Source organism: Parasteatoda tepidariorum, chromosome 10 (genome assembly GCF_982258835.1).
Source record: "Parasteatoda tepidariorum strain Cologne lab strain chromosome 10, Ptep-v5.0, whole genome shotgun sequence".
NCBI classification, from domain to species: Eukaryota; Metazoa; Arthropoda; class Arachnida; order Araneae; family Theridiidae; genus Parasteatoda; species Parasteatoda tepidariorum.
Window position 1 is genome coordinate 76,835,450 of NC_141764.1, and position 23,212 is coordinate 76,858,661.

At 27.1% G+C, this 23,212-nt stretch overlaps 1 protein-coding gene across 3 annotated transcripts in view; it reads right to left on the bottom strand.

Moving 5' to 3' along the window:
• Positions 1-243: 243 nt before the first annotated feature.
• mor (SWI/SNF- related protein mor) overlaps positions 244-23,212 on the bottom strand; it is a 40,071-nt gene continuing 17,102 nt past the window's right edge. The window contains exons 16-26 of one of the 3 annotated variants that reach the window (XM_016052416.5): positions 21,961-22,107; positions 20,195-20,402; positions 18,909-19,031; positions 17,984-18,136; positions 16,029-16,147; positions 14,114-14,392; positions 13,904-14,038; positions 12,114-12,924; positions 6,876-6,980; positions 4,258-4,354; positions 244-604 (exon numbers count right to left, since the gene is read on the bottom strand). In XM_016052416.5, the coding sequence (XP_015907902.3) occupies positions 4,284-4,354; positions 6,876-6,980; positions 12,114-12,924; positions 13,904-14,038; positions 14,114-14,392; positions 16,029-16,147; positions 17,984-18,136; positions 18,909-19,031; positions 20,195-20,402; positions 21,961-22,107 (2,151 nt within the window). In that variant the 3' untranslated portion in view covers positions 244-604; positions 4,258-4,283. The remainder of the gene's footprint in view (positions 605-4,257; positions 4,355-6,875; positions 6,981-12,113; positions 12,925-13,903; positions 14,039-14,113; positions 14,393-16,028; positions 16,148-17,983; positions 18,137-18,908; positions 19,032-20,194; positions 20,403-21,960; positions 22,108-23,212) is intronic. The other 2 variants (XM_016052491.5, XM_016052347.4) reach the window with 2 other exon arrangements.

Sequence of the window (23,212 nt, forward strand, 5' to 3'; positions counted from 1 at the left end):
TTAAATATTTCCATCATAGCCATACAATTTTTAATGACAGGAAAAAAAAAGTACTGTGTTTTAAGGAGTGAATTGCCATTTTCATTATAGATGAGCTGAGCTGTATAAAAATGCTTAAAAAAAAAAAATTCAAAAAAATTTAAGCTAAGGATTTTTTTAAAATAAAAATAAAGTAATAGAGTTATTTTTAAATCGTGCTTCTACTGTGTGTTACTGGATATTTTTAAAAGAAACAAATTATACTGGTACTTAAAATATATATTTATTTTTAAAAAAATGAGGAGAAACAATGAAAAGCAAATGATACAAAAGACATCATGATCGCAGAACAATGAAATTGATTTTAGCAACAATAATTAAATCTGATTCTAAAAATTTATACCAAATATGATACCCACTGATGAAATATAACATAATAAGGGTGAAAAAACAGGATTATGAAGACTGTAACTACCACAGTATTATAAAATGTTCATAAAACGGTTTTTTTTTCTTCTTTTTCTTTTAAAGTGCACAGCATCTTAAGGTTGATTAGCGGCAGCCATGTTCATTGTTTCACTGCTACTACTGTTGCTTGAATCACTTACATCTGGAGGTCCTGTAACTGCAAAAATATGAAAAATGCATTTAGAATATTGCAAATTAACAGTATTTAGCAATTAACAGTTTTTGGAAATGAGCAATTAACAGTTTTTGGAATGTCTTTAAACAATGACACTTGGAGGGGAAGGAATGGGTTGTAGAATGAAATTGTAACAACGGAGAGGGGACAACAAGTATGACAACATACATTTTATTTAAAATAAAAACATTTAAGGATCGCAAATTAAATAATTTTATATTTTTCGTTTTTATGTTATTTGTTTTATATTTTTGTAATCAAAATAAGTAAGGTTAACAAATAAACTTTTAAATAAGATCTAAAGCATATTACTTTGTTTATGAATTATTAGTGTACGTTTATGAAATTTAGCAAAACACGTGACAAGAGAGGGTAGAAGTATGGTAAAATGTGACACTTTCTGACAAAAGGGAGGAAGGGGTCAAAATATTGAAAACTAAGTGACATTTTTGAATAGCCCCTTTACACAAAGCAATCTTTAGACTTTTAACATGGTATATAAATAGAGTAGAATATTAGCTAGATTGAAACTAACACTGTCAAATAAATTTAAAAAATAAACAAACAGTGAAACTAATATTTTATTAATAATTCAGAGGAAGACATTTCCAATAAAAAGGTTTAGGCAGACAGACATAAACAATCATATAAAATCCTGAAATTAGTGGGAATCAGACACAGAGAAATAAAGTTAAGCATGAAAATATTAGGATTCACAAAATCCATATTTGAGGATTTCTAAAACACAGAATTTTAAATTACCAAATACAGTCTATTCCTGATTATCCATGTGAAAATTATTCACAACTAAAATGGCTATTTGAGAAAGGACAAGAATCCTATTTTTGAAGTTTTAAAAGATTCAATGCTAAAAATGTATTCACTTTTGAGATAAATTATACATAGCAAGAGTTTTTTGTAGCAATGAAGTGTAAGCAGGAACACAATTTCATCTTATTTAGTCTTTCAAATTTAAATTTTTTTATAGAAAAAATTGCTGCTAAATCTTTTTTTATTATTTAGTAATCAATAATTTAAAAGTCAAATAAGAAGTAAAAAAAAAATAATGAAGTAATAGATTTATTTCAACTATTCAGTTTATATGATAAAAATTAATGTTAACAAATCAATAAATAAAAAATGATAAAAGAGAAATAAGCCTCAAGCCCTTTCTGCATTAAAATAAAATTGAGACCATTAAATTGTGCTTAGTTAGTAATCAGACTTATTTCATTTCAGCTCCAATATTTTTTTTTACTCACAAATCTAACAAAATCACTACTAACCTAATTTCATAAATAAATATTCCTAATATAAAATACTGAACTGTAAATATCATTTCTTATTTCAAAAGCATTTTCTTTATGCAAGATGATTATCTCTTGAGATATCTTTCCATTCTAAACTCTATTACTATCAGACTATCATCATCTTTCACGAGGTTTTGTCTTCGGACCATTCGTTCGGCAATATTTAGCCATAAAATTATTAGGAGAGACAGTGATAAGTATTTATAATTTCATTTTTTGAAATTATATTTTTTATTCACTTGCAATAACAAGAGTTGAAAAAACTTTATTCTAAAAAAATAAAAAAGGGAAGATCAAAAATTTTCTTTAATTATTTTGCAAAATATCTTCAATTTGCTTATTCGTAATTGCCCTGGATAATCAAAAGTTTACTGAATTTTATTTACTCAGACCAATCATCAAACAAGTTAACTCTTAACAAACTAATGCTGCCATAAAAAGGACATGACCCTTTTACTTGTGGGTTCAATGATGACACTAGTAACAACTAGTGTGATACACACTAGTAACAACAGTATTAGCATTTGATTTCCCTGTAAATACTTATATTAGTCATTATAATAAATTACTATAATTAATTATATTATAATTATACCTGGAGGAAAGTAAATTTGAACTACTTTGGAACCATTAAGGGTGAATAAAAAAATTTTGGTTCAGTTAAATTGTCCATATATACAAACTCATTAAGAACTTTAAGCATATTTTTCCATTTTCAAAAATTTTTTTAAGGGTAAATAAAAAAACGTTGGTTAATAGTGCAGTTGTTGTTGTGTCTTATACACAAAGTGTTAAAGTGTCCATATACACAAATTCATTAAGAACTTTAAGCATATTTTTTTTTCCATTTTCAGAAATGAAATTATTCAAGCCTGGTCACAGAATTGACCAGGTGATTTGATTTTGTTGGGATTAAAGATTTATGTAGTAAACCTGCAAATAATGGTAATCAGAGCAACCAGTCATTAAAAATATATAAACAAGTTTCTTTTTTTATTGTTACATCAATTTTAATGTCATTTGTTTTTTTTTCCCCCTAAAAAATTCACATTTGTTTATAACTAATATATTATTAATTTCAATAGTTAACTCACTAGTACGAAACTAATTTCTTATTAAAGGTTTTAATTTTGTGTCTTGTTTTAAAAAAGAGCACATTAGCAACTTTTAATACATTCCTGTAATTAAAACAAACATTTGCTTTAAAGTAAATGGCAATAAACTTGATGATTAATTATAAAATGTGAGGATTAATTACAAAACTATTTAGCTGCTATAAAAAATTTAACATATAGAAATTTATCATTAAATTACAGATGGGGAGGGGGGGGGAATTACACACTTCTGACTTATTAAGGCCATTACTTTCTAATTTATTTCTCTAATTATTTCTATTTACTCATTGTAACAAAGTTTCGATAATTAATGATTCATGAAACAGTACATAATTCTCGGACAGAATTGTCCATCCTTATGAAATTTAAAGACTAGGTCAAAACTGTTTTATTTAACAAAAAAATATCAATTTTTTTTTAACCATCTGTTTCTATGCTCTCAGATAAAAAATAATTCCTCAAAAGTTTATAAGAAAATTTTGAATAGAAATATGATAAGCGGACTTTCCTTTGAATTAAATTTTAATCTTGTAAAACAGTAAGTTTTTAGATTTGAAAAAAAAAAAAGTAGTTAATTTCTAAATTTGTTTTTAGTCATTTGAAATAATAGTAGTAATAATTAAAAGGTAAAAAACAAATTTCTTTGTAATTGCAGAATTTTATTTTAAATTTCATGTTTTCAACAAATTTAGTCATTTAAAATAATATAATAGCAATAATGAAAAAGTGAAAATCAAATTTCTTTATAATTCTAGAATTTCATTAAAAAACACCTAAAATTTTTCTTAATGATTATTATAGAATTTTATTTTTCTAAGATAATTAACAAAATTGCAATTAGAAGAACAAAGGTAAAAGAATACAATTTGACTTAAAGGAAGTAGAATTTAAAGATAACAAATTACCTGTTAAATAAAAATAAAAAATAAAAAAAAAGAGACCAAAGAAAATATTTCCTACTGATCTTGGTCATTTTAGAATGATAATAAACAACTCTTAAAAAATTAAATATTTACATTTTATACAATAACAATGAAAACAACATAAATTCCAATAATTAATTATGATGAAGGACATTTTACATGAAAATAATCTTTGGAAAAGATAAAACATTTTTATAAAATACATGCACATAACACTATTCGACATAAATTACATAAATGAGAAAACTATTTGAAGATAGGAAAAATTAATAAAAAAAAAAGACTACCTTAGTTCAACCAGAATATCTGTCTATTATTTGTCTACATATTTAAAAAATTTTTTTCCAGAATATAATTTGCTTCCATTACGCGTATATAAATCTTCTGGAAAGATAAATCAGTTAAAATTTTGAACAAGTAAAAGCAACACACACAAATGAAGAAAAAAAAACTAATATTTTTACCTTGTTCTCAGCAGTTCTGATATAATATAAATTATACAGAACTGATTCTCAAGGATAACCTACAAATATTTTATGGAAATAAACTACAACTGCTATGTAGTAAAAAAAAAAGATTTTTATCAAAAGCGCATGCATACAGACTTAAAAACTAAAGCTTGTGCACATGCAAAGCAAAGAAGTAACTAATGCGAAGGAATTTTATTAAAAAAAAAACAATAAAAGCATAGTTAACTGTGATTAATTCATGAAATATGCCAAGTTTCAGAGCAAAATATGTTAAAAATACATTGCTAACAGGTATCATTTAAAAACTTTCATAACATTTAAAATAATTTTAAGAAATTTGTAATACTTCAAGAATAAAATTAATAACACTTTACTAGTTTCTGAACTGTTTAAAGGGCCTTTTTCGAGTAATGTTATGTTGAAATATTTTTGAGATTGAGATAAAATTTATAAAAAGAAAATCCAAATTTAATTATCTAAAATTTTTTTCAAGATCTTTTTCTTTTCTTGATGGGGAGTTGGGTTATTCAAAATTTTACATGCATTAAAGAATTGGCCATATACTTGAAAATATAATAATAAATATAAATTACAAATTCTGTGCTTATTACAACTAATAAACTTCATGAAAAATGATGAATTGCACAAACACATAATGCACAAAAAAAAAAAAAAATTATTCTCTACTGTCAGGCATGTATAATATACACAAACGCCTTTAGGGAAAAATATTTTAGTATTACTGAAAATGAAAAAAAAAAAAAGGGGGGGGGAATCAAAATTTCCTTCTTTTAATGAGCAGATCAATTTATCAGATGTCAATGAAAGAATTTTTTTCTGCTTCATGCAGCTTCACTTTTATCGCAATTATGTAATTGCATTTGCCTTTTAGGGATGAGTTTTTCAGCTCTTTTTAAAATTTAATAAAAAAAAAAAATAATAAAAAAAAAGATTTTTTTTTTTAATTCTTGAAAAAAATTATCTTTTTTTAAGCGTATTCCTGACCATGTGGACGTGGACAAAATTGCTCCATTATTATCAAGAACAGAAAAAGATGACATGAACTACTTTAAAAACCTAGTAAGCAATGCAAATAAAATCATTTTTAAATTTTTAATTTAAAATATTGAAATAGTAACTTAGGTAAAAATTTTTTTAACATGTAATAGGATAGTCTCGATTTAATTGATTAAAATTTTTAAATCTTGTAATTAACTGAACTGTAACATCAAACCCTGAAATAAAAAATGTTTTCCTGTAATTCATTGAAAATTTCTTAGTGAACTGTAAAGCCCTAAGATAATTTTTTTAAAATTACTTTGAGTTAATAATTCATAAAGAAATTAATAATTCATAATACATATTTTAAACATTGAATGTTGAAAATGAACTGATCAACACCTATCAAGATTTTTTAAGGCACATTTCCTACTTCTTGATTACTGAATTTTGTTATCGGTTTTTGAACTGAATAGCATCACATAAAATATCAATTTTAACAATATAAATTTTATAAATATTTGCATTACTTAGACATCAAATAGTATTAAAGTTAAATAGTGAAACAGAATTTTTTAAACATATTTTTAATATTATTTGTAACATAATTTCAAAATAATTTACTTTGTGTAAGAATTATATATATATATATATATATATATATATATATATATATATATATATATATATATATATATATATATATATATATATATATATATATATATATATATAAAAGCCTTTAAAACATTTTTGAAATATCATAATTTATTTCATCGATATAATAAATAAAGTCATCAATATAAAAAAATTTCCTATAAAGCACAGAACAAATAATGCTTTAACGTTGAAAAAAATATGATTTCTAATTTAAGTTTACTTTTTAATGCGTCTTTATATCCCAACCAATTTTTTTTTTTCTAACTGAGAAACATTTTATATATATTTTCTTAATCTTTTAAAATAAAGCATTCCTTACTATTCTATCACAGTTATCACTTTACTTGTTAATGAAAACTTGATTTTTAAGGAATAAAAGTGCAATTAAGAAATAGGTTAAATAGAAAAATCAATAGCAGTGCAGAAAGTCAGTGCAAATGAAATTTACGTTTATTTTGTAAGCAGGCAGATGTAAAAAATTTAGAAAAATAAACAGAATACATAAGCTTTTTTAAATGTTTAATTATCAATTGAAAGAAAGATTTATTAAAAAAAAAAGATTTAGATAAGGTTTTAAAAATCAAAAGTAGCAACTAACCCAAAAGAATATATATATTTTTTTAAATGATTTTGGAGCTACAACAGCAATTTTGAATAATTAAACTGAATGAATGATAAAGCAAATGGAATAACTAAAATAAATATTTCTACTATCTTCCAAAGAGCGACAGCTATAGACAGTAAATATCAAATTAAAAAATATAAGTAAAACTTACCTTGTGTTTGAGGAGGACCGACCATTGGATTTTGCATTGGTGGTTCGCTGTTCATGTTAGGAGGATGGCCTTGGGTAGGTTGAGCTGATGGTACTGGTGGCATACCTATTAAAATAGAAAAAGATACATATTAATATTGCAATGAATTTAGTGATAAATTATATTAAATTTATTATCTTCTACATTAAATATAATAAAAAATTCATAACTCTGATTTTCTAAAAATTAAGAAGTTTTGCAATATTTACCAACAGAATATCAATTAATTATAATACATAAGTTCATAATCATTGAGGTAAGTTCATATTATACAGTACAGAACCTCTTATCCGGAAATCAGAATACCGGAAAACCAGAATGAAATTTAATACATTTTCCCGCCATTTTTTTTAAAAAAATTTTTTCCTCAAAAGATTTCAGAATTCTTCTTTATTTTTTAAAAGATGTTTACCATCATTTTAGAAATAATCATTAGTTCCCTACACTCTCAAAAAAGGAAGAGCTTTTTAAAATTATTTTAAATATACATATATTTTTTTTAGTTGAGTTTGACAGTAAAAAAAAGGCTTTTTGTAGCGATTCAGAAAACCGGAAAAATCAGTTATCCAGAATAGCAATGGTCTCGATCGTTCCGGTTAATCGGTTCTCTACTGTACTTATACATGCATCAGCACTCATAGATAATTTTAGATAAAATTCCTTTGCAAACAATTAGAAATTAAATTAAAAGTATTTTCCCACAATACTTTTGAGAAAAATACCTATTACCTACATTTCATACCGTATAATAAAACCAAATAAAATCCAGTTAAATATGTTTTAATGAATGAGAGGAATAATCTAATTTATTCAGTGAGACCTCGATATAAGGTCACCCTAAGGGACATCACAAAAGTGACCTTATAAGCGGGGTGACCTTTTAATCGATTCATTAGCAGTTCGTAACTAACATAAATAGCTAACTAAGTACATAAATAGTACACATTATGATTTTTTAAAAATGGTTATACAAACGAAAACGATCAGCCATAAATTAAATATTTCAGTCAATAAATTTTAACAGAATTAGTAAAGAATTAAAGAAAGATAGATTTTTAAAAAACTTTTAATTTAAAATAAAGTTGTTTACAAATTTCCTCAAAGTGTACATACACACATTACATCTTATCTTATTTAAATAATCATTTATGCGGGTCTGTCTCGTTTCTGGTTTCATTTTTCGAACAATGATTTCTAGATTTTGTAACTTCTCAAAATATTACTCAGCTCCCTCATGGTTTGTAAAAAAAATTCGTATGACATTGAAGGCTTCCACTTGAAGCTAGTCTCAGGATCACTGTCATTGTCCTCAACTTGTGAAACAATTTCAGAAATTGCAGTTTGTTCGTTGGCTGCAACATTTTCCTAAAACTCGAGAGGGGTAATTGCCTTGTAAGGAAGTTAAATAGGCTTTTGTTAGAAAAAAGCTTCCCTCACCTCAGATAAAAATGACCTTATAAGCGATAACGATTTTAACAACTTGACCATATATCCGATAGTCTGTAACAAAGAATTTCTATTCAGTGAGCCGGGACTTTGGAAAAGTGACCTTATATGCGGGGTGACCTTATATGCGGATGACCTTATACCGAGGTCTGACTGTATATTTACGATATTGGGTGCAGACAAACAATTTTTAATAACTTATTTAAAAATAAATAAATTAACAAAATATAACAAGAGTAAACTTTTACTGATAAATAAATTTAATTGGCTTCAAAGTGGTCACCTTAAGCAGCGATGCAAAAGCTTAACCACAAGTTCACAACCTTCAATTTTCCCTGTTAATCTTTAAATTACTGCTTTAGCAAATCCGAGCTCCTTTATACAGCATTTATGTAAGCAAATGATTTCAAATTGTCATTTTCCATGCAATAACAACTCTAAAATAGATTTTTTATTCAACATAGTAAAAGAGCCAGAAAAACAATATGTAAACTAAGAGATATATTTAAAACTAAAGTGGTAGACAAAAATAAATAAACACATAAATTAAAAAGAAATTAGTTAATTTCAATTCTATAATGCAATAACTTGGTGAGAGTTTTTTTTCTTTTTGCTGTACAATGTATATAGTTTAATAGTTTTATGCCAAAGTAATAAAAAAGAAATCAAGGTTAAAAAAAATATATAAATTACAAATCTGATATCTGAATTGAATTGTAAATCTGATAGTGATTACAGTCAGTATCTGATTTAAAATTTTTTTTTTCATTTTAGGTTAAGGAAAATCAATGTCTCTTAAAGGGATAGAAAATGTTACTTTAAACTTAAAAAGAAAAGAAAAAACTTTTACTTTTAAAAACTATAGCATGTTAAATGATTTTCCATACATTAAACATTAGCGCAGAAAGCACAATTCATTAAAGACATATTTCTATTAAAATCTCAAAAACTATTCACCAACAGCCCTATTTTTTAAAAAAAATTTAAATTTTAAATGATAATCAAATAAGCTAAGATTTTTTTTAATATTTCTATAATTCAACATTACGAATTTTTCAAAATATTTTCTTTTCCCTCCTTTCTTTTCTTTTAATGCTCCAAAATGAAGAAAATAAATGAGTAAATAAATCCTATGCACTTAGAAAAAAATTAGATTGATCCACACAGGCACCAGCTTTCCTAACTACCAATAAGTAATATATGCAGTTAGCATTTACAAAATTTTAATTAATTTTATGGTGTACTTAATTCTATATACAGTACAGAACCCGTTATCCGGAAACCAGAAAACCGGAACGTCAGTACATTTTCCCGCCATTTAAAAAAAAATTTTTTTTTTTTTTTCCTCATAAGATTTTAGGATTTTTCGTTCTTTTTTTGAAGATGTTTACCATACCATCATTTTGGAAATAATAATTAGTGTATTACTTCATCGTTTTTTCTTCTTTTTAAGATTATTTCCAATTTTTTTTTTTCAGTTGTGTTTAACAATAAAAAATAACGGCTTTTTGTAGCGATTCAGAAAACCGGAAAAATCAGTTATCCGGAATAGCGATGGTCCCGATCGTTCCGGATAATCAGTTCCCTACTGTAGTATACAATATTAATAAAAACGAGCATGAACTTGCAATTAAAAAATTTATATTCAGATAAAAGCACTAAATTAAAAATTATACACAGATCTCCCTAAAATAAAAAGACAGGATGCTTTTTCAAAAACAAGAGGACCTTTAGTTTTGAAGGACAGTTATCTTGTAAATTATATCTTTACATTAAAAAAATTTCCTGGGAGTGTAGTGTCACTCAGAAAAAAAAATTTAGTTTTTAAAATTTATTAAGCATGCAATATTTTGTATTTCATAATTTGAATTCTAATGTATGAGTGCATTGTTAGTACAGGAAAGTCAGCAGTGTCTGATAAAGAAAATAAAATTATGCATAACATTAAAAATGAAAAATTATAAGAGAAAGTGAAATGAAAAATTATAAGAGAAAGACAGAAAGGAAGAGAACACAACCCATAGAAGCAAGAAACTAAATTAAGGAAAATGTCAAATGCATGCATCTAAGAGCACCCATGAAGATGACATAGCAGAGCAAAGATATCCCTGTTCAGTTGAGAAGACAGGAGCCCAATCTTCCAAGAACTGTGCATTTGTTTAAACTGCAGTGCAACAAAAGAAAAATATATTAGTACCTTCCAGTTTTAAAGTGAAAGGTCAAACAATGACCAATTTAAAACTTTTAGTTTTAAATATAATACTGGTCCAGCGATGAAAGAAAAAAAAATTTATGCAGTAAACTAACTGAATAGCTTCGAAAACAAAACAAAATTTCTTGTTCTATGTATTTTAATACTTTAGACTCTGACTCAAATTGAGTGGATAATAAAGAAATGAAAAGATTTCCAATAAAATTAAATCAAAAAGAAAAAATTAAGATGAGTAATTTTTAAGGTCAGCTACCAGACACTGCTTGTACTAATAAGATACAAATATTTACAATCAAATAAATAACAACTATAAAGAAAAATATTCAAAATACTGAATTAAAACACTTGTGCCCTATGCAAAAAGATACTTTTAAACATTTAAACTGGAGTGGTAATTAGATTTTTTTCCTCACAAATCAAAATAATTTATTATTATTTTTTTATGAGCCTAATAAGACACTAAACAAATTGTTGTCAGAAGTCATTATCTATTTTGAAATCTCAATAACTTTTTTGTAGAAACTAAAATTTCAATTCAGTCTTGATTCTTCAGATTGAATTTTACCAATGTAGCAGAATTAATGTAATGCAATGTAAAATTAAAGAAACAAGAGCATACAACTTAGTTTCCTTAAAATTCAAGTTAAAATTTTATTGTAATCTTTTACAGAAGAATTCACTCTTGTTTTAAACTTTGCTATTATGTGAAAGTATAAATTAAAAATTGTCTCAATTTGACGAAGTAAGAAATTAATATGGGTACAAAGCAGCTAAATCATTCAAGTATTAAAATGCGAATAGATTATTTATTAAAAATAGTCTATTTTAATAGATTATTTATTTAAAAATAGTTTTGTAGTCTGCATAATATTAATTGTATTTAAAAAGTATTACAGAAAAATTTTCAGAAATAAAATTTGGTAAACTATTTCTACAAATATAAGATTAGACTGATAAATAAAATAGAACCTTTTCAAATGAAACTGTTATTTTAATTTAAAACTAGATACAATTTTATTAACTAATTCTGTGTGCTGATGCAATTGCTTTTGAAAAGCATAATTTCCATAACTTGAATAAACCACAAACAGAGATTAGAATAGGCGAAAAAATCTTTTTAGTTACTTAAATCAAAATTTTATAAAATTAGATATAAAGCTAGAGCCAAACTAATTAACTAACTCAAAGCCAACTGGTTAGTTCTTGCTTTCCAGTTTTTTAGAGAAAAAATTTTATTTATGCAATTCTCAAAAACTGAATACATAAAATTTGACCTAATTTTTCTAGAGTTGTAATACTTACAGTGTTATGTAGAAGCAAATTAATAATTTTTAGAATTATAATTGCTGCAGATTCAAAGCATTTATGGAAAATTTAAATTGTCATAGTTATAAAAGCTGTTAGCACTTATGAATAATCTTATCAGGGAATGCACAGAGTGTACCTGAAGAACTTAGCATTTCGCACACTGTAGCTAAACAAAAACCATGAAAAACACTAAAAATTCATATTAAATAAGGTACCAGTAATAATGTGCCTACCATGCTGAGGTCTTGGTACTCCTCCAGGCATCATGCCTGGTGACATCATTCCAGGTCCGGCGGGTCGAAGACCACCATGAGGCATCATTGTTCCATTTGGTGGATAATTTCCTGCGGGTGGATAGTGAGGACCGGGCATTGGAGGTGGGCGATTATGGTGCTGCATCATTTGAGGGGCCATTCCCATGTTGGGAGGGGGCCCAGGTTGTGGGTGCCCTTGCATATATGGATGCTGTTGCATGGGATGTTGCTGAGGCGGTGGTTGCTGCTGCTGCTGTTGTTGTTGTTGTTGAGGCGGAGGTTGCTGTTGTGGTTGTTGTCCAACATAAGGATGCATTGGCATTTGTTGATTGGAAGGAGGAATCTGAGGAGGTCCAGGAGAAGGTATAGGTGGGGCTGGGGATGGATGCGGAGAAGGATGTGGAGAGGGTTGAGAAGGAGGGTGAAGAGTCGGGGCAGCAGGAGAAGGAGAAGGTGGCACAGGGCTTGGACTGGGTTGGGGTGTTGTAGCAGTCACTGGTACTGGTACAGCATGCGGGGAAGTTATTGAAGGTGAAGCAACTGATTGATGGTTTACAGATGCACTAGTAGATCCAGGAGACTTGGAAGTAGGATAAGTGGCCCTTGCCTGGGGTGGACACTGACCTGACAATGAAACAGGAGAGTCACGTCCTTGTTCTCCACTGTTACTGTTAGGGGGTGTCATCATCATAGCATGAGCCTGCTGTCTGGCACGGAACTCGGCAGCTCTCAACTGCTCCATGTGAAACTGCTGCCGTTCTTGGATCAATTGTTGTCGCTGATATTCAAGCTGGAAGAGGGTTAAATTTTTATAAAATCTATTAATGCAAAAAGGTCACAAACAGAATCATATAATGTTCATAAAAATGTGAGATTTTTTAGGATATTATATTCTTATAATTCTCACAAAGCTAAAAAAAAATAGAGATTATATGAAATAAAACTATTAAAAGCTTACAATTTTCATGTAAAAAACTTCTTTAATTTGAATTTTAGTTATTAAAACAGAAAACAGTTCTTTTAATTTTGTTAATAAATAACTATAATATAGGAGAAATAAAAAAAATTTAAATAATGCAATTTTAAAAAAAAGTAAAAAAACTTAATGAACAGAAAAAATTTATTGACTAGTCATATTTTTTTGAAATGCTCATTCACGATTTTCTAATTATGAATAACAATAAGTTACTGTACGCTTTTTTAACTTTTAACAAGAAGATAACTCAAATTAAAAAAATAGGTTAGAAAAAAATAATGGAATGCAAGTAACATGAATTTTAATTTTAACAAGATTAAATTGCTATCCATTATTTAATAACTTTAAATGATAACAGGATAGATTTAGATAAAAAGTTGATCTTAGAAACATCATTTTGATTCAAAAAAATCTATAACTTTACAATTGATCATCTAATAAGCCACATTAAAAAATCCATACTTTCATTCTATGATCTCTATTTTTATCAATATAAGAACTCAAAACTGATTTCAATCATATTTTCCAGTTTGAGGTTAGCCCTATATCATGAGGGTAAAATATACAAACCCGTTGGGAAAAAAAATTTATTCAGAGAAAATACGTTGTTTGATATGATTTTGCACTCAAATGAGTTTTTATTATTTTGCTTGCTATACATAAAAAAAAAAAAAAAAAAATTAGATACCTACTTATTGATGTATTGTTTAATTTAACGTAAACTTTATCCCGAACTTTCAAGAAAGAAAATGCAGTATATAATGACTTAATTTTAAAGAAAATTAATACTTACAGTTTCTCTCTCTCTATCCATTATAGCTTCCAGTTCTTCAAAATGGCGAAGTTTGATTTCGAGTTTTTTCATTTGTGTTTCAACTAATAAAGCCACTAAAGATTTGATTTTTCTCTCTTCAACAGCAGCCAAATGCTAAAATAAAAAATAATTTATTGCAACTGACACAAACACATAAAACAAAATCTTTTAAGCAGTTTTCTCACTAACTTTAGCTTTCACTGCAGCAGCACCAAGAGCCGCTGCAGCAGCGGTAGACAGCTGAGCATCTTTTACAGTCCTTTCTTGCTCAGTTTCCGGAGCCTTAGGAGGAGTTGTCTCGATCGGCTCTTCTGGAGTATCCTCTTTCTCTTTTTCACCATTTACTTCAGCATTTTCTGGATTTTCGGGAACAGCTTCACCAGATTCTGAGTTAGCTGCATTTGGTGGCTTTTCAGCAGAAGTTTCAGTTTTATCTTGAGAAGATTGGTCAACATCCATTGGTTCAGTCTTAAAATAAGATAAATACAATACTGAGATACTTATCATACAACATTAAGATATGCAAATTTTGAATTTGAGTAATCACTTCTTCTTGCTTTATTTTTGCCGATTTCCTCTTAAATCCAAATGATTTTTCGACCCATTTTTTTCTTTTGCCAGTTTGTCTACAAATTTCCATGTGGTTTTTAAAATCCTGATACATTTAATATGATACAACAACTTGTGAGTTTTAAATTGTGCATTTTTTTACTCTCTTTATTTACATAAATTTCACTGTAAAACAAAATTTTTTAAAAAAAATAAATAAATCCTTTTTTTAAAGGCAGTTTTTGCTGAGCCTTATTACGTGATTTTGAAAATGCCAAATTTTCAATATATACATTTAAATAATCACTTTTTGATGCGCTTTATTCATACCGATTTCATCGTAAATCCAAGTTGTTTTTCAACTATTTTTCGGTAGTTATTTGATTTACATTTCTAGATGGTTTTAAAAATTGAGAATTTTATTAAAACATGGGAATTTTAAATAACGCATTTAAATAATTACTTATTGACATGATTCATTCGTGTCGTTTCCATTGCAATTTGAGCAAATTTTTTGTGTTGCAACTATTGCAATGTTTTTCCATGTGATTTTAAATAATTCCGTTTTTCCCCCAACTATGATGTTATTACAACATTAGAGTATTCAATCATGCATTGAAATAATCACTTTTTGATACAATTTTGAGTATTTTAAATCATAAATTCAAATTATTCTGCCACTGTTTTCCTGGCAGTTAGAGCCATGTATTCATATATTTTAATACAATGTAATCGCAACATGAAAAATTCATGAAGTGTCAGAAAACATGAATTTTTAAGGTGCTCACTATTTGCTATTTTTGCATAACTCATGTGATTTTTCAGGACAAAACCGACAAAGAAAACGTTTCCTATTTAAAATTCATGAAACCCCGTAATAATTGAAGAAAAAGAAGTAATATCTGAAGTATAATACCAATTAAATATTGAATTTTATTTTATACTATAAGTTTTACTTTAATCTTTGGTTTTTGTTTAAAACCTATAAATTTCCTTCAATTAAAATATTTAATTTAAATTTATATAACTCATCAAAATATGTATTTATTAGTTAATTTTTTATACTTTCATTCTGTAAAGATTATGCTTTTTTTTAAAAAAGTTTTTATTTTAAAATGATTTTTTGTACTAGGTGATATGACAAAAAAAGCAATAAATGTAATGAATTTTACAATGAATTTAATAAAATTTAAGTTTTGGTTTCTAGCAAAATTGGCCAAATCAAAAATAAAATCTTTTCAAGAGTCTCTGCCTTCTTATATTGAGTACTAAATGACACTGTTTTAAAACATATTAAACCAAAAAGTTTTGGTTCCTATCCCATTTTGGCTAAGAGTAAGCAGAAAATAAGCTTTCATTTAAAATGTTATATTTTGGAGATGGCCAATTTAGCAACTAAAATGACAATTATATTAATCAAAAGGTGATTGAAAAAATAATCTTGTTACATTAAAAATCAGTAAACATTCATTTAATTTTATCTGCTTTTTAAGTAGAACACTAAAAAAAAGTTGATTTTTTTTTCAATTATTAACTGTTTAAAAACTTCACTAACCTTTCCTTCCTCAACCTCCATTTTTATTTGTATGTTGGGTCCAGCAACTGCTGCTGTATCGTTTTGTTGAGCTGGAGCTGGCACATTTTCTTTCTTGTTTTCTTTATCAGCTCCTTCTTCTAAAGAGAGAAACATAAAACGTAATTATTTTTTAAAAACCCATTAATCCAAAATAGCTGGATGAACAACTAGTAAACACGTAGAGTTTAAGGTTTGAAATTGCAAAACAATATTTTCCCTCCTTGGTTCCTGAATTAGGCCTTAAAAACATTCCTTTTAAAGCTACTTGCTACACTCCAAAGTCGGAGTCACCAACCTATAGGGGATGAAATCTTCCACGATAAGTAGCCAAATTTTTGTATAAAATAAATATTTAATTTTAATCAATCCTTAACTAATTTATCATTTTTATATGAAACTTTGAACATTTTACAAATAAAAAACATAATTTAACAGGAAGTGTAAATTTGGATGGTAAACTATCATTCTATAATATTCAGTTTCTTGAGAAAATATTATTATTGGAAACTCCTATTATTTATGCAGTTTAAATTTTATAGATAACCCTATCGATTATTTGATAACCTTCCATTTTTTTCTATCTTGAAAAGTGTAAATTTTGTTGTTCTTTAAGTTATATATCCTGTCCAGACCTACTAACTTTAGACATTCAAAAGGTCTGAGACTTTCCATTGAATTGAATGTAAGTTTTAATGGCGCAAGGTCCAGAGAGGACAAGCTGCGCCCTGAGACTTTCCATATCCATGGCATAGCGCAAAAAGCAAAACAATAAATATATAAATATTTAAAAAAATAATAAATTTAAACACTTTTTTAATTAAATTTATATAAACAACTTTTTAACGTCTAAAAATTACAAAATAACATTAAAACAGATTAAGATTTAACAGATTTATTTAAAAACAGATTAAGTGGCTTATTTAGCATTTTTAAACGACGTTTAAAAACATTTCAGAAACTCTTTCTGGTTTACCTATCAAATTAGTTTGTTCTGATAAAGAACAGAATTAAGTCTGGATTTTCATCATAGGGCTAAATATTTTCTCCCAAGACAATACTGCCAGCTTTAACTAGGCCAACACAACACACTGTTGGTTTTACTTTTCCTGCAATTGATTTTACCCCATTTTGTATTTATCCAATCAAAAGAATAAAAAAATTCTGTTCCGAAATGTCTTTGCACCATAAAGTACAAAACAGAGTTTCTAGAATATCAAGAAACAGGCTTTGCTATTTTTTCCTTTAACTTTTGTGAACACAGAAAAACTATCACCAAAAATTTGGTACTCAAAAATAACAGTTGAATTATTACTCAAATTATTTATTTTAGCATGAATTGAGATATTATATGCTTTGCTAAAAGCTGTGTTATTATTTTTTTTAAAAAAGGTTTATCAGATATTTCCAAATATTTAAAAAGGTTTTAAAAAGAAATATTAACAATAAACTAAATGCACTCAAAGTACAAAACTACTGACATTCGGGAAAGTTTTCAGGGGTGAGCATGGACCCTCTTTCAATTTGTACACGTACTTAAAAAAAAAAAAAAAAAAAAAGCCTTAAAAATGCTTTTATGGCTTAAGGTTCTGAGAGTGAAAGCAAAAGTTTAAAACTCAGGCCTAAAGCCCGAGAGTTAGCAGGTCTGCCTGCCAATCCTATTTTACTAGCTCTTATATTCACGTGGTTCTTTTAAAATCTCATTTTAAGTCCTTTTATTGCTTTATTAATAAACAATGCTAATTTTAAAATAGATTTTTGAGCAATATAACTAATCTGACTATTGCATTTGGTTAATTAATCAATGTTAGGAACTCTTGACCCAATAATTGTATTTAAAAAAAAGGACTTGTTTCATTTAATGAGAAGCAGAGAATAAAATGATAAATCAAACATCCAACTCAGTTAACAAGAGAGCTTAAAAAAGATAAACTCACCTCCTTCTTCTCTTTCTAAAGTGCCAGCAATGCCAGTCATGTCTAATCCTGATTTAGGATCAGAATTACCATCAGCTGCGGCAGCTTCAACATTTTTTATGTGAGCATCAAGAAGAGCAGAAGGAACTTCGTCTTTTATTTTCGCAAACTCATCTGCAAAATTTATTGGAATGAATAAGAAGAGTTTAGCAATAATATCTGATAAAATAATCAACAAGTATTTTATCAGAAAGTACAATTTATTTATAATTAACATATCTATTATATTTAGATATCAAGATTCCATCAATCTTGGAGAAATTCACTTTCATGATACCAATACTAGATTAAAAATTAATATTTAAAATATATACATATTCTCAACTAGATTTAACCAATTGGCAGATTAGCAAATGGCCAAAATTGGGATATTAATTCTCCACAATACACTATTTCCTCTTCAATAACATGGGAAAACCGGTTTTGCTACACAAAGAAGACTGCGAGTTAAAATACAACTTTGTACGTGCAGAATCATCAGGTGATAAAAAAATGATCACAGATCAAAACTAGAACACATTCAATCAAAATTTTGAACATGCATTATCTTTATTAAAGCCCTTAAATGTTACAAGCCTGCATAAAAATTTCATTGCTAAGAAAATCGTTTTTTCCCCTCCAATAAATGAGATAAAGGAAAAAAAGCTGGTCGGTTGTAAAACAAAGCAACCACATTTTACTATGAACTCAGGTAAAGGATGGGCTACCAGTTACAAGCAAATAAGAAATGGCACTCATTACTTTTGAGTCCTTTCTTACAGCAAAAGTATGGTAAAGTTCATAAAAATCATAAGGGATTTAGGTACCCATAAGATTACACGTTATATACAGATACTGTTATTTAAAACTTTTTTAATATGGTTAAAAAAATTTTTTTAACTCTTACCCATAGCAGCTTGAGCTGCTGCAGCAGCAATGCGAGGATCAACAACTGATGCTAAAAAGGAGACTGTTGACATTATTGGATTTCCAGCCTTTGAAAATGGAATAGGTTGAAATGCTAGAGGACCTGTTAATTAAAAAAAAATAAATTATAATTTAGTAACACGTTTTATAAAAATTATTGCAAGATAAAAGATTACTTCCAGATAGTATTTTTTCCCCTAACTGATTAAAAATAACAAATAAAAAAAAGATTGTTCTTTTGGATAAAGTATTTTTTAAAAAACCCCTTTAAATCTATTTCACTGCTTTTACCATTCAGCATTCTGGTTTTGGTGTAAAATTGTTAATAACAGATATTCTCAACCTTAAAATGGTGAAACCATAAAGATAAAATAGGTCAAAAATTTTAAGAAAATATTGAGCCTAGCTTACGTTGAAGAACTTCATCAAAATACTTTGAAACTAATGTAGAAAATTTCTTTTTTTCTTAGACAGCTAATATTTTATGGTGACTTTTATTTAGTCACAAAGATCAAAAATGGCAACTGATAATTTTAAACTGTATCCAATTAAGTTAAAATAATTTTAGGTTCAGTTCGCTCAGGCTTCTAAAAATCCTATGGTGAATGAGTGTACTCTTACAAGGACAGAGGCAAATTCAAATATAACTAAAGGGAATATGTAATTGAAAAATTATGAAAAAAGAACACTTGGTCTAAAAATATTTAATCTTAACTAGATAGAGATTTTTAAACCAAAACTTGTTTTCTACTAGACTTAGGAGTTTTATTATTTCAAGCTGTACAAAAATGTCTTTAACCTAAATGACTAAAATTATAAAAGCATGAAAATTTCTGGCCCATTTTCACTGTATTATAACTAATTTATTTTTTAAAAAGTATATTAAAGTTCCTTAAAATTTACATAACAAATAAATATCTACTAGTCAATATAATAGAAAAAATTACATATTTCAAAACAATTACTTTTGCCAGAAAAAGAACAATTATTTAACAGTATCAAAAGTTTATTCTAAGGATAGCAGCACACTCATAAGTTGGTTATTAAAAAATTAAAAATTATTTTTGTAGAAACAAGCTTTTTGAAATATATTTTCAAGACAATGATCTAGGCTCATACAAATATTTTTTGAAAAGGCACACTAAAACTACATGGTTTATAATTTGTATTTCACTATTGTTTCTGAAATCATATCAACTTTATAAACTAATTAAATTTTAACTTCAATAGCTGCAAACATTTTTGAATACTTAGAGAATATTTTACCTAAGGCACCCCCTCCTGCTCCAGGATCATCAAGATATGGATCTTCGATCGGTAGTCTTAAGAAATGCAAGATGCATTCATCTTGAGTTCGGCTGCCAACATGCTCACATACTTTATTCCAATCATCTTTATACATTTCTAAAGCTTCTAATAACAGAAGAGTTTCTTGCTCTGTCCATTCTCTTGATACTGTTGCAGCTGCTTTGTTCTAAAGTATTCAATATTAAAGTGATATAATTTTAGACATATTTCAAAATAACTTAAATAATGTATCACAATAAAGATTTAGCAAAAGCAAAGTAATCAATAAATAAGTTAAATAATAATAAATAAGGCAAATTATAATAAAGTTAAATAATAATAAATAAGTTAAATAATACTTCAATTTCTTTTTATTAACATGTTTTCTTAGATAAAAAGCATAAAAAACGGATCCAGTTTTCATAAATGAACAAAAAAAAAAAAAAAAAAAAAAAAAATTGCCGATCATATTACGATATATGAGAAAATAGTCACCTAATTCTTCAAAAAGTCACCATTTTAAAAAACAAGTGCTTTTGGATGTTTTTTTTTTTTTTTTTTAAATTTTCTTCAAAAAATAAAACAGAAATAAATAAAAAAGGCAGCGGCAAACCCAATTTTAGATCTTTATTATTTTTTTTATCTAAAAAAGTAAACAGAATAGTTTCCTACTCTATTAATTCTCCTGATACTGTTGCAGCTTCTTAGTTTGAAAATACTTAATACTAACTTAATGATTTCATTTATACATATCCAAAAACAATATAAAATATTTATCAAATTTCCAATATAACATTTGCAGGCTTCTTAGTGGACTAATTAGAACAAAATTAGGAAATTTTTGTACTGTATACATATACCATACCATTCTTCTTCTAAAGCAAACTAAAAAATATAATTAAGATTATATTTTTAAATTCAGAATGACTTTGTTTAGAAAAAGTTTTATTTTATCAATACTGAATTAATCTTTAGTTCCAGTTTTATTTTAATATTGAATTACTCACAATAGTAAGTCAATTCATAGAAAAAATTTATATCACTGTAATATTTAAAAAATATTAATAATCAGAATCAAATCGATAATATTTCTTCGTACCAATCTTCATATATCTATCAATCTGTATCTCCCTATCTATCAATCCGTATGCTTACTCTAAGGGTGGTCCTCACAATGTCTGAGCCCCTATCCTGTAACATCCACCATGCAAAAGGGCGCAACCACAAACGATTTGTAGCTTACAAATTTTGGGGTGGGGTTAAATTTCACTGCTGAAATCAAAGCTGCTTACTTGCAGGCTTAGCATATCTGATATATTTAGCTATGTATATATTAGTTATGTATGTATCTGATATATTATAAGTTCCGATTGATAAACTTCAAACTAAATGATAAAGAATTTTTTATAATTACATTATATTTTGGAAAGTACATCACAAAAGCGATTTTTTTTTTTCAATTCCTTTCCAAACACTTTTAACGTTTTCCTTGATGGCATCACCCTTCATCGTTCTATAGTTGTTAGCCATGCTTTTAAAATTGCATCACACTCAGGTTACTATTACCATTTATTAAAAAATACAGTTTACTTTATTCACATTTGTTAACATTATTTCTTCAATGAATTACTTTCTAACTTGCCCTTAAGCCTAACTTTCCTCATGTAAGTATTGATAAAAATTTATCCTAATACAAAAACTTATTTTGTAAGACCAAAAAATATAAAATAAATAAAAAAATTTACCTTCATATAAGCATTTTTCTTGGCATATTGATCCAACCTCAAACCAAAGTTATCATTGATAGGAGGTTTTGTAACTCCTTCTTCAGTTTTGACTTCAGGAGTTTCTTTACCTTTATCCAGATTAAGCATTTGTTGTGCTGCTGAGGGCTAAAACATTAAAAGAAATTGTTTTATGAGAAAAATTTTAAAGAATGTGGGTTTATTACAACAGCAAACTAAAAATAAGAATTGCGGATTATCATGAATAAGTATCAAAAAATGAAATCTCAAATGACTCAAACTTATATCAATAGTGAAAGAAAACAATGTTTGATATCAATAGGAGATAGAGATGATCTCCGGGTCACTTTTAGAGGTCTGAGCCCACCTAAGCATTACTTAGACCTAATTTTTATGATCTAGTAAATCAACCTTTGATGTCTAAACAAGGAAATTAGTAAATTAAAAACTACTCTACCACCAATTGAAAGAAAAAGCAAAGAGGAAATCTGAACCAACCAAAACTCTAAGATGACTAAAACAAAAATTAAAAAGAAAATCAAAATCTTAAAGTAAACTAAAGTTATTCCACAATTAGCGCTAGCCTTACAAAGCAAAAGCACCAAACAAAAGCAGCAGATTGCTAAAATTTTCAAAGCTTATAAATTTTCTATTATTTATACTTAATAACAGAAACAAATGTTTGTTTCAAAGTGGTAAAAAAGTTGATGAAAATTTTATCCTGTTTTGTTCTTAGTTGACAAACCCGTCCCACACTTTATATAGCCTTCCCGCAAAGTACGGCTAAATTTTGCAATAATAAAATGCTGAATTTGCATTATTCATTAAATCAGATTGCTTTATGAGTTGTAAGTGAAAATGAAAAGCAATACTGAATGCATAAACAAATTTTCATTTGTTAATAAATAACCAATCATACATTAAAGAAAATCATAATAGCCAATTATACATTAAAGAAAAAACAGTAACTTTAAGGCAAACTATATTTAAACTCTAATAAAATGACCCCATTCATAAGCAAAGAGTGGACAGCATTTTTTGTTCTAAATGGAAGAGAGGCACGGTAATCTAAATTGTTTAATTTCGAACTTAATTTTTTGAAAAAAAGATGAAACTTACTCTTCAATCTTAAACATTTGATTAGATTGGCAAGATTTCGCACATTTCAATAAGGAGACATTGTCCTAAGTTTTAATTTTTCCTTATACACTTTGTCTTCCTTTCTTTTTATATATTTAGCTTCCTGGTACTC